The sequence below is a fragment of the Solanum verrucosum genome, unplaced genomic scaffold (genome assembly GCF_900185275.1).
Source record: "Solanum verrucosum unplaced genomic scaffold, falcon-dt-bn FXZP01000165.1, whole genome shotgun sequence".
Taxonomy (NCBI): Eukaryota; Viridiplantae; Streptophyta; class Magnoliopsida; order Solanales; family Solanaceae; genus Solanum; species Solanum verrucosum.
Genome location: NW_026020340.1, coordinates 2,593,328 through 2,605,851, shown reverse-complemented (window position 1 = coordinate 2,605,851; position 12,524 = coordinate 2,593,328). Strand labels below are relative to the sequence as shown.

Genomic DNA, 12,524 nt, shown 5'->3' with positions numbered 1-12,524 from the left:
TGTTCATGGGAAATAGAAAAAGGTTTGGTACCATCACCGGAGGAGGTAACAGAGGATCAGAAGAAACAAAAAGAGGCATGGGATAAGAGGTTACTAGAACTTAGTACAAAAATTCTAACAGAGGAGGAGAAAAAACTAAAAGAATCTTATATAGAGAATTGGCATGTACCTGGATGGGACTTGGCATATCACACGAAATCGCCCAAGTTTCCAACTCTGCAATTGCCACCATCGGAAACTAGGCAAAAAGTTCCTCCGACCCCCGACGACTTGCAATTCTTGTGTCGAAAACACCAACCTATTCCCGAGATCTCGTTGGAGGACCGAAGAGAAAAACTTGCCGCACTAGGAAGATGCATTGATGGGTCCTATCTAACCCCGTATTGCAGGTGTGACAAAAAATGCTGTCGATTCGATACAACTTTGGAGGATTATCCCCCAGAATATCTCCCAATTTGGCTGGCATACTGTCGCCAGTATCGCCAATCGCATGTAAGTTTGTTTAATTTTTTCTGTATCGCATATCCCCTTATAATAATTCTATCAATAAAATGTTTAACATAATTTTTTTTTGCTTCTTTGACAGTGTTTTGACATTGATGACTTTATCAATGGTAGAATAGGTCCATTAAACCCATCTCAGAATTTCAATGGCAGAGCTGAGTTACTGATGGAATTAGCTAACCATTCTATCAAGGATTATAACGAGAAAGAGTGCAATGTTTTCAAGTATAAGGTCATGAAGATTGAGAAAGTGAATTGTTGTGAGGCGACCTGTACATATTGGATGACTGTCAAAGTATCAAATCTCAATCTTGGTTCGATCGAAACTTTTCAAATCCATGCTGGTATGCGTTGGGTCACTAATGATAAAATCATCTTTTGTTGCCGGCCTAAAGAAGAGGTCACTATTGGTTTACCAAGCTGCCAGTTTTGCTTTGGCCTTCTTCCTGGGCATGTCACCGAAGGAAAGGAACCATAGTTGTTTCTGAGAAAAAATTGAGTGACTTTTTGAGAAAAGAATTCATAGTTGAGTGACTTTTGAATGAGTTCATAGTTAAGCGATCATCTGAGATATTAACTCTATAAAAAGTCTTTTACTTTGAGAAGGGAAGGGAGTGATCTTTATAATTTGACTAGATAGGGTTGCCCGTGCCCAAAGTTTGATAAGAAATCAATCATTTCTCATTTGTTTCAATATCAAATTACATATTGTTTAAATCTACAACATTTATCAAATAATGATGAAGTGAAAGTTGATTTGCCTTGCTTCATAAGATGGAGAAGCAATGAAAAATAATTTTAGTCATCTTTTCCCTTTTGCCAACAAACAAAATTTACATGATGAGATTAGAAACCTAAACGTAGAGAGGAGCACATACCGTACCAAGTCCTATTGTAGTACTTTGGCAGATTGCGTCAATTTTTTTAATAATCGTGATGTTCGGGTTATCTTGCATGCACCTCGACTAACTCTATTAACTATATTTTGTATGATTTCTAAAGAAGACTGTAAAAAGTAGTTCCAAATATAAACATTATCACCTGGATTTTAGTACTTGTTGACCATTTTAGTGTCTCTGCTATAAAAGTCTTACTTTGAGGAGTGAAGAGATGGATTTTTATCAGAATCTTTCATTCTTTTGTACTAACCAAGGTACATATCTTTAAGGTTTTCGGATAAAGGTAGCTTGCATTTAGTATAAATAACTGTATTTAGCTATTTGTCTGCTCAATGGTGGATCTTGAATTTCCATGAGGGAGTTCGAAAAATGGTAGTATAGTGGATTTAGGATCTCTATAAATTATATACGTAAAAGTCACCTCATGCATATAAAGAATTACGATTATTTATCTTCGCAGAAAAAAGATGGCGATATGAGGTAAAAAATTAATATGAATAATTCGCTCGATCTTTGCATCTATACTTGTTGGCTAATTTACCTTGGTTTGTTTTTTTGGACTATTTTACAGTTGACTTATTTGTGAAGCCGAAGATTAGAAGACTCTATTCAATTCATGTGGTAAATCTGTTTGGTTGGGGGAATGTAGGAAGGAAGCAAGGAAAATTTTAGAAAATTGAAATTAAGTTCGCCTAAATTATGTATATTATATACTACTAATTATTTGAGCTGTTAGTTTATGAAATAAAATAAAAAATAAAAAAAATCGACATTATGCTTCAACTAATATGTTGAAAAAGATGTAAGTTACTCTCTCCGTTTAATGACGTGTTTTTATAATTATCAAAAGTATAGTATAAAATATTTAGAATTGTGAGGCGAAATGACTATTCAATTTCTTTTTAGATTTTATTGAATATAATTTTCTCTATTTATATCACTTTTCATATTTCCCTTATGAAGAATCAAATTAGATAAAATATTAAGTTGATATAATTTAATTTAGCTTCATAAGTTAATTAAATTAATTTTCGAAAAGTAAAATATTAAGATTGAAAGTGTACCAAATAAATAAATAAAAGTGAGTATTGTAAACATATCATAATTAGTTGATTTTTTAAAACTATTTTTCTATGCCCAAAAAATATGAATAGTTCAATTAGTTAACTACATGAATTTGAATTTTATTCACAAAAATTTCATTTTTCACTTTATAATCCTTTGCTGAATTAAAACTTTCACTAATAATTCAAATATGAAAAAACAAAAATACTAAAAAGAATTTTATACTCATTCTACATTCATATGTAAATAATATAATTTTTTATAATCGAATATTCAAATTAACCCCTTGATCCTATCAGACTCGATATCCTCCGCAATTTCTCCTTCCCTACCCCAATTATATGTATATATTTTTTTTTCTACAACAAATTCCTTCCCCCACCCCACCCCACCCCACCCCAAGAGTTGAGGATCTTGCAAATATAAAGCACACATACACAAAGTGAAGAGGAAGAAGAAGAAGAAAGAAGAAAAAAAAATGGATTCATCTTCATTAACATGTAAAAAGCTAACAGTAATTGCTGTATTAGCAGTTTTGATTCAAGTATTTGGGCTTGCTCTCTTTGTTCTTGGTTTCTTCCCTGTTAAACCGGCACTCTCTGGATTCAGGTACTCAAAAAAAAATTTGATTTTTCAGTTTCATTTCTTAAAAATCCAATCTTTTCTTGAATTTCATTATTGTAAGAGCTTGTAATTTTCATTTGTATTCTGGAAAATTGCATAATAAGCATTGAAATTTCCCTTCTTTATTCTGTTTTCCTCAATTTCTTCAGTGGGGTGGAGAGTTTTTATCCGCCTGGAGCAGATTCAGCTGAGTTTCAGAATACCACCAATTTATCAGATAGTCAGCTCAAATATTTGTACCAGGTTGGTGTCTTTTTTGGGGTGGTGGTGGGTGGTGGGGATGTTCTTTTTTGGGATAAAAAGATCATATTTTGTAGATTTTTTGTTGTTGTCGTACCAGGTTGGTGTATTTCTTCTTTTTTGGGGGTGGGGGGGTTTGTTCTTTTTGGGCTAAGAAGATCATATTTGTAGTAAATTGAATTTGTTCATGTTGTGTTTGCTTAGATATTGTGTTATCTCATTTATATGAAGTATTATATATAACTGATATCATTGTGTATAATTATGAATACAGTTTGGCATGTTACAGAATTTGTTAAGGTTCTTGAAAGTTTGAAACTTGTTGAGATTTTTTTATAGGAATGTCATGTTGTTTTTTCGGTGTACATGTTAATGCGGTTTTCTGTTGGTTTTGCATTGGATATGCTAGAGTGCTCTATTGCCCTTAAAAGTTATGGTGTTTAATTTGGTAAAACTGCAGGAATTGTCTTTGGTGCCTCCTTTATTTGACCGGTTGATACTCATGGTGAGTGGTTTTGTTAGTTTAATCTTGCCTGAGAATGTTTTACTTGTGAATCCTTCAGGTCTACATCTGGATGGAAATATGATTTGGCTTTTTGCTGAAAAAATCTATTTGTTTAGGTTATTGATGGTCTTCCAGCCGAATTCGTGCTTGGGAAAGATGGTGAACCTCCACCGAAGCCTTTCCAGGAAGCTATGCCATATACTCAATCCTTATTGAGTAAGGGGAGGGCAATTGGTTATCATGCAAAGGCTGCACCACCTACTGTCACAATGCCTCGCTTGAAGGTAAACCAAACGAGTTTCGGACAAATTTCCTGCTTCAAGAAGTTGGTTTCTCAGTAGCCGTGTGCTTGCAGGCCATGGTTTCTGGTGCAGTTGGGGGATTTTTGGATGTTGCTTTCAATTTCAACACACAAGCTTTGCTGGATGACAACATAATTGGTTAGCTGGAAAATCTTCTTAAAATTCTATATGATAAAGAAGAAAGTCCCTTTTAAGTTATAGCTTGTCAATTGATTAAGTGGTTTCCAGATTAGATGTCTTAAGATGACCCATGATTTCTCTTCCTGTCACAGTTCAATTTCTAAAAGTTGGTTGGAAACTTGTGATGCATGGTGACGACACATGGCTTAAGTTGTTTCCTGGAATGTTTTCGAGGCATGATGGAGTTAGCAGTTTCTTTGTAAGTCTGTTTTAATACCAGGAATTTGAAGCATTCTTATTCAATAATTCTTTTTTCTCTCCTATTTCCCTTGTGGTGGTGTAGCTATTTTCTCCTCTCTGCTGGTGTAGTTTGTTCATTTATTCTCTTTAATTTCTTGATTTGCGAAAACATAGAAATTGTCTTCAGCCATGCTAGTGAAATACCGCTCTTTCAGTTATTTGTTGGATCGGGTATCTTGGGGATGGAGGTGTAATCTACATCTAGGTCTAAGGTCAGAATGCTGCTTAAGGTGTAAGATTTAATTGCTTTGCTTGTAATTGGTGTTGAAAAGTTGAAGTTCTTAGCTGCTTATGGAATTCATCCCACAGGTTAAAGACACTGTCCAAGTAGATCAAAATGTATCTCGACATTTGGTTGATGAACTTAGTCGTGCTGACTGGAGTCTTCTGGTAATCTCTTTTTCCCTTCTATTTGTCCCTTTATTTGTTACAACATTTTCCTAAGAACTAGTTAAATCAATTGAGAGAAAACAAAGAGAACAATAGTTGCTCAAAATGATAAAAGTAAAGGAGCATACCCTGTGGCAGCAACCAGAAGAAGAGAAGCAACTGCTGGCTTTCTCTCTTACAATGTAGCAGTAATTATTGTACTTAATTGCAGCTCAGCCTGATAAATCATCATCATCATCATTGTAATTGTGTAGTTTTGTCTAGGTTTCATCATCATCTTATCATTATTGATGTGTGTAATTCAACAAGGTTAATTTACTTCGACATGTGATGCATAAAATGCCTATCCCTAGCAAATTATGTTTTAGCTTGTATGAAAAGTTGTTCCTTCAATGAACCAAGGCAATCTAAGTTTTGGTTAGCATTGGAAGGAAACGATCCAGATCAATTGCCCTAAGTAGAGGAAGAGTGCTTCTCTTCCCAAGGGCTTGCCTTGGCATAGAAAGTTAGACAGAAGTGAGTGAATGGAGCACACCTCGTTGAACTCGCTTCACTTTGTCAGTTTTAAAGGCATCATGAAGTGGCAATTCGCTATGCATGTGAAGTGCTCTTTATTACATGTTTTGCTTTTGACCAAAGTGCTTAGGCCTCGTCGCTTAGGTTGTCTCAGCTTCTAAAACATTGTTTTTGCTTTGCTTGGTTTAGTGAGGACATAGTGCTTTTACCGAGACTGATACACTATTTTTACCATTAATCAGATGCTGAAGTAAACAGATTTTCCTTCTTGAGTATATATTGAACTGGTCTTCATATAAGATGTTCCAGAATCTGCTGCTTTGAGAGCACAAAATTTACAACCTAATTACTTAAGTTTTATTTTATGTGGTCATACATGCATTCATCCTTCCATTGAACAACTATATTTGCGTTCTAGTTGCCAGTTTTGTTAGCATGCTCAGTTGATGTTTCAAATTCCAACTAACACCTGTAGACTTATTAAACAGCTTCCTTTTTCGAGAATAATAATTTCCTATATATGTGGAGATCATTATTGAACTAGCAGATACATCTGGATGTTCTAGTACAAGATGGTTTTTAATTAATTTTACAGAAAGACTATCTTGCATATTGTGTTCGGGATTTTCGTTTCAAAATAGCTGAAAGTACCCCCCTCTCTTTCATAACGTGTAAATCATTTTCCTTTTGAATATGGCTTACGTTGGTTAGTTATATTGTAAATGGGGCATCTTGTGAGATCCATGAATATGTTGCTGATGGTTCATCTGGTTCTTTCTGTGGAGTTACTTTTTTGTTTGTCACTACTGTATTTAACTCAACCTTGCACTGTTTCAGATTCTTCATTATCTTGGCTTGGATCATGTTGGACATCTTGGTGGGCGCAGTAGGTGTGCCATGTTAATTTTCAGTTTGCATTGAGTTTCCGAATAAAAAAGATGATAATACATCCATATTACTTTCTTGGGATGTGTATTACAGTGTGCTGATGGCCCCCAAACTCAGAGAGATGGATGAAGTGATCAAGATGATTGATCTAAATTCTTTACCTACCAACAATAATGATCAAGGACGGACACTCTTGGTTTGTGCTTCTATCTCTTCTGCTAGAGTTGTGTGGCTTAGTCAATAAACTAGCAGTTATCCGTGATGTTCCGGACTTAGAAGCATTGCCCTGTTATAGATATGAAGTAGTACCAAGTGATGAAACCATTGTTGCCGCTAACTATGACATTTGAGTACCTGTCTTATTCTATTTTACTTACAAAAATATATTAATGTAATTTGCACAAAATATAGGCACAAAAAAATTATATGAACAAAGTAATTGGAAAAACTATAATTTAGTGAAATATAGAAGTAAAAATAAAACCTGTAAATTAAGCTGGAAATTGATATAAAATTTTGATTTAGAAGCTACAATGCAGTCAAAGTTTGTACCTCAGGTTTTCTGGCTAGTTTTCTTCTATTTGAATTTTTTAATTCCTTTTCCTAATAAGTAACAGATTCATATGTTTCCTCAACAATTGATAAATCTCTTTGCTGGTTGTTTATTGTTCATTGGCGCTCTCTCCAAAGTAGAGCCCATGTGCATTGAGCTCATTCCTTAATATGTTGATGCTTTCTGCCTAAGCGAGGCGAAGCACCACCTAGCTTTGGGGTTTAAGCACCTCCAAATGACCTTTAACAATATTGACCTACATCTTGATCAAATTTGAAGTATTATTTCGTTTTTTTAATATTTTTAACATCTGAATATGATTCCCCGATCCAATATTGAATCCATTCTTTATCTTACCAAAAAAATTATTTTAACATATTAAATATGGTAATATATCAACAAATTACCTGATATTCCTGTTGAATAGTGGAGCAAGTGTTTGTGGCATCATACTCCTCTAGTGTGTGAAGATATCATTTGATTACTCAACAAACAAATGTCAATATTCTGACTGTTTATGGTGCACACATTTGCAGTTGGTAGTAAGTGACCATGGAATGACTGAAAACGGAAATCATGGAGGATCATCATTTGAGGAAACTGACTCTTTGGCACTTTTTATTGGTCCTACAAAATTCGGAAGTACATCAGGCACCCCTAATAAAGCCAACCAGGTATGTGACCATGAATTGTTGATTAACTTTTAATGGATTATTTCATTGGTGGAAATTGGAATCACTTGCCTTTTCTTTTCATTTGCATGATCAGCTCTCTACAAGAAACAGTTATTTGTGAGAGGCTATGTTGCTCGGACTCTCCAAAATGTTGCTGCACTGGTGTTTGATCCTCCAAAAATACAATACTTTGGGAGGATCCAACACGAACCAGTCGACTTTTTTGAAGAGTCCGAGCAACATAGGTGCTAGGTTGTTGAGGTGCAGCAGTACCTCCATTATGATTAGTATGCTGTAAGAAGAAATATACAAGTTAGCAGTAAGTCTCTAAAATATATCTAGTGTTTCACCCATGTTCTGCATGGGAGCTAATATAAACTATGCAGTATTGGTTTTTCAAAATAAACGTTGTAATAAAAGAGTTGCTAGAGTAAGTTTTGTCTGAGATTCTTTCAAAAATAAAACTTGAACTACAAGTGCTGGTAAAAGTAAGTTGATAAGTAGTGACTTTTTGCCATAGTCTTTATTGAATATTGTAGGAGGTTTTGATTTTATCTTTAAAAAGATATTTTTGATAGTAGTTGCAGGGTTTCCTTATTTGACACTGATAAGATTGGTTTAATCAACTTGTTTATTTATCAACTATGCATTATTCTGGTGTTTCAGGTGGACCTTGCTTCAACATTAGCTCTTCTTTTTGGTGTTCCGATACCAAAGAACAATGTTGGCATGTTGATGCCAGAAACTTTCAAATCATTAACAGGTCTGTTTTGGTAGTTTATGTTGTTAATTCTGAGCCATATAGAATGTTGATATCTGGTGATAATTGTGAAGGACAAGTGTCAGAATATGTGTTACATCGTGATGATGACTATCTACGTAGGAAAATCTGTGGGCGTGTGTTTGGATATCCTGTTCCTTCTGCATCCACAAGTGAGGCATGGGCTCGAGGAATTGAATTCTGCATTTTTCTTCATCCTGTTTTTCTGTGTATCAGAACAACAAATGAGAAACTTTCCTGCACAGACCACAGTTGTTCAAGTTACTTGTAATTCATCCAATTACTAGTCAAGATTTCTGAATTGTTTCCACTTCACCATACTGGTTCTATGCTTATTTAATATACTTCGACTGCATTCTTCTTGGCTGTTGTTGATTGAATGGTAAAGTTGAGATGGCACAAATCTATCATGGTTAATCATATGGGAGTTAAAGGCAATGATTGTTAATGATGTAATCACAGTTTTACATGGGGTGCTTCTCCTATGTTCTTCAGAGAATCCCAGTTTATTCATATGCTCTGTGATTCCGGGTATCAGTGGTTGTTATCTTGGTTTTTGACTAGAAAAGGGAACTAGGTACTGCTATATGCAGTTTCCTAAAAAAAAATAATCATTTTTGGAGATTGCCATCCTTTTTATTTAACCCTGGAACTAGAAGGGACATTTTTTGGGGGCTTAATTCAGTCTGAGATTGAGAGTTTTCCTTGATGACTCATGATAACGAATGCTAGTTCATTCAGGAGTGAGGTTCCTCGGAGTAAAATGGGCTTCACAATGAATCTAACAGAAGTACGCATTTTCAATATAATGACGCTTAATATTGAGAGGTTATACTTTGACTCCTGACAACTTGTCATTGGAGCACCTTGAATAGGCTCAGGCTAATGGAAATGGTTGGAATTCTCATTAGGCTTGGTGCTCAAGTCTGACAAGATCAATCAGGCTCGACTGAGTATCCTGATCTGGTGTTGTGACAGCGCACTTTCTATGAAATGGAGAAAATAAATAGTAGCATATAGAGAAATGTTGATACATTATTTTCAGTCCCGTCATTTCTTGTGACCATCTTTTCAAAATCATGTTTCGTCTTTTTTTGCACTATATATGCATTATAAAGTTGGTCATGTTCTTCTTTCATTTTCTTCAAGTATTTCAGTTGACCAACAACTCAGGTTATTGGAGTTGAATTCCTGGCAATTGCTTAGGCTCCTTGAAGCACAATTACCTGGTTTAGTGTGTGAAAACTTCTCATGCGACAACTTCAGGGATGATGGATCTGAGAGGACAAGAGGTTACAGTAATCTGGAAGAGACCTTTTGTTGTTTGTATATGAAGGCTTCAGATCTTCACAGATCTTGGAAGTCAGGGGAAGAGAAAAGGTGCTTGATGGTTTGTAATAGCCAATTTGACATACTTCTTCTCAGTAATTTTATTCGAGGAAAATTCTAATTCTTGTGTTGTTTCTCATATTTCATATAGATCTGCTAGTGGGGACAATCGTCACAGCGTTCTTATGGCATATCATAATTTCTTAAGAACTGCAAGTGAGTGGCTATCTCATAGAGCAACTGACGTGAGTTTAACCTTATAAAAGTTTTCTTTTGCATTTCCAGAAAGTAATAGAGCAGAGCGTTCCATGATTTTAAATTCTCCCATATAATTACCTTTTTGCAATATTCTTATAAGTTTTATTTTATGTTTTTCAGAAACCTGTTGGCCAACTTATATTTGGAGTAGCCGCTATGCTCGTTTCATGTTTGATACTGCTGAGCCTTCTGTTTCTTCTAGGAAAGCAAGTTTTCTCTGAGCAGAATCAGCAGTTTTCTAGTGCCAATAATGACCTGAGCTGGTGGCATTTGGATGAAGTTTTTATTCTTGTGGTAATTGTTATTGTTGTCATAAGCATGGGATCCAGTTCTCTGGTGGAGGAAGAGCAGTACATATGGCATTTCATGACATCCTCACTTTATTTGTTATCTCTCCGGAAAGTAATGCAGCATATTGTAACAAGGACAGAGCAAAATACAAGTGCTACCTTGGGACTGAAAACAAATGATTACATCCAGATTTGCTCAATTTTTGTGATTCTCATTTCTGGGAGATTTCTGAGAGGATGGCATCAAGGTGGTGTTAATTGGACTAATCTTCCTGACATTTCAAAATGGTTAGAGCAAGTGGGAAGCACTTATATAAAGTTGTTCCAGCTGGTTTCAGTGATCATCCTAGTCAATATAAGCTTAGTTTCTCTTATGTGGTCCCGACGGTCAAAAAAGAACTTTATGACCGTAGTTTCCTTGATGCACTTGTTCCCAGGGTGGCTGGTTTTACATTATATCACTAAATATCAAGATGTTGCATTCAGTACAGGTAGTTATGATGCTACTTTAATGGCTCAGATAATTTATGTTGTCCTAGGTTTCTGTTCAACGGCTATTGTTGTTGCTGTGCCATGGTGTATACCTTTCCAAAATCGTACGGTTTCTGTTCCTGAAGTCCAAAGAAAGGCTTGGGGTTTATGTTTTAGGGATTCTGCATACGTGATTGGCTTGAGTTACGTATATTATTGGTCTCTTTTACAGCTATTGTTGCAGCAGCCCGTAAACTCAATGCCTGTACTATTTCTCTTCCTGCAAGTACTAGCTTGCATTTGGTATTCTTCTGGTTCCAACCAGCATCGCAGGCAGTGGGTTGAGGTCAGTTAGATATTTTGAATATTCATCCAAGTTCTCTTTTTTGTTTCTGTCTGTTAAAAAAAAATTACGACATCTTTGTAAAACTGCTCAATGCTAGTTTCACATGTCTTATTTTTCTCCTTTTCCCGTGTCAGGTTGCTGCACTTTATTACATGGGAATGGCAGGCCATTTTGGTCTCGGCAACACCAACACCCTAGCTACAATCGATGTTGCTGGGGCTTTTATTGTAAGTTTCTTGCGCAAAAATCTTTAATATTGTGTTCCATGCTAATTTCCTGTCTGCTTCATATTGAATCTGATGCTCCCCATTGATTTGATTGCCAGGGTGTGTTGAACCACTCAACTATACTTTCTGGTGTCTTAATGTTCATTATTACATATGCTTCACCAATGTTATACCTCCTTAGTATGGTGATGTACAATTCTGTGAAGGACACGAGTAGTTTCATAATTTCTGAGAAAGGCAACATTGGATCGTTGCTCAAGAGGACACTTGGTTTTCCTTGTCTGGTTCCATTGGGTTTGAATTCCATTCTTTTGATAGCTTACACAATTGTGTTGCTGCTAATGCGGAATCATTTATTTGTTTGGAGTGTATTTTCTCCCAAGTAAGTGTCACTAAAAAGTTGATATTTTGCTTTATCATATATTTTGTATGGAGATTAAGAGTGACATTTCTTCGTTCAGGTTCTTGTACATTTGTGCTACGACTGTTTGTGTTTGCGTTGGTGTATCTGTTGTAGCTTCAACTATGATCTATATCAGCTTGGTCTTGACTTACCGAGAGAAGTTGCACACTCATACAGACTAGTCTCACAAGAAAGAGTATGACATATATACAACTAACCCGATTCAAGTGTTCTGTTCGATCTCCATCAAGAGGTATGCCAGTTGCTTTACCCATTAAGGTGATCTTAACATTCTGGGGAAGTTGTGGATTAGAAGGAAGCATTCTACGCGAAAACCTTCCACACTTGAACCAGAACATTTTTGACCGGAAAACTTACATCATAGAAGGTAAACAATTCATTTTTTCTGTTCAGTAGACAAATGGTTGACTGGGAAAAACCCAGAACGTTGAGCTGTAGATTTTTGTTATTATATTTTTCGCGATTTTCGCGTAGGTTAGAATGAGTTATGCCATTTTCAATGTAATGTCTCTGCTAGTTTAATCTGTCAAAACATACCTTTCTAGTCTTGAGAGGCTTTTTGTAAATTGTTGTGTGTTCTTATTTTTGGCCCTTTTATCAACTTGGATACGTAATGTATCTTGGGACTACTGCAGTGATGATATAACAACATACTCGGTGTTTGTATGCGTACCTTACCGTTACCTTTATGGGGCAGAGAGACGGTTTCTAATAGACCCTCGATTCAAAATAAAAGTATTCAGGGATGTTTTATATTGTTGTGTGGATTTGTTACTAGTAATGATATTATTGTTCCATTGTTTACTTAAAATGAACAA

At 35.5% G+C, this 12,524-nt stretch overlaps 1 protein-coding gene across 1 annotated transcript; it reads left to right on the top strand.

Moving 5' to 3' along the window:
* Positions 1-2,927: 2,927 nt before the first annotated feature.
* On the top strand, positions 2,928-12,051 carry LOC125837157 (GPI ethanolamine phosphate transferase 2). The gene is made up of 17 exons (XM_049516297.1): positions 2,928-3,077; positions 3,242-3,335; positions 3,793-3,837; positions 3,954-4,121; positions 4,193-4,277; positions 4,412-4,518; positions 4,869-4,949; positions 6,303-6,355; positions 6,447-6,549; positions 7,443-7,580; positions 8,247-8,343; positions 9,519-9,741; positions 9,842-9,935; positions 10,069-11,055; positions 11,190-11,282; positions 11,381-11,664; positions 11,744-12,051. The coding sequence occupies exons 1-17, from the start codon at positions 2,947-2,949 to the stop codon at positions 11,865-11,867; spliced, it is 2,907 nt and encodes a 968-aa protein (XP_049372254.1). The 5' UTR covers positions 2,928-2,946; the 3' UTR covers positions 11,868-12,051.
* The last annotated feature ends 473 nt before the right edge of the window (positions 12,052-12,524 follow it).

Excerpts from the sequence above, each read along its gene's own strand:
- LOC125837157 (XM_049516297.1), top strand. The coding sequence starts at position 2,947 with ATGGATTCATCTTCATTAACATGTAAAAAGCTAACAGTAATTGCTGTA. Across the intron at positions 4,950-6,302 it reads GTGCTGACTGGAGTCTTCTG|ATTCTTCATTATCTTGGCTT; the intron begins GTAATCTCTTTT and ends GCACTGTTTCAG. Across the intron at positions 7,581-8,246 it reads CCCCTAATAAAGCCAACCAG|GTGGACCTTGCTTCAACATT; the intron begins GTATGTGACCAT and ends CTGGTGTTTCAG.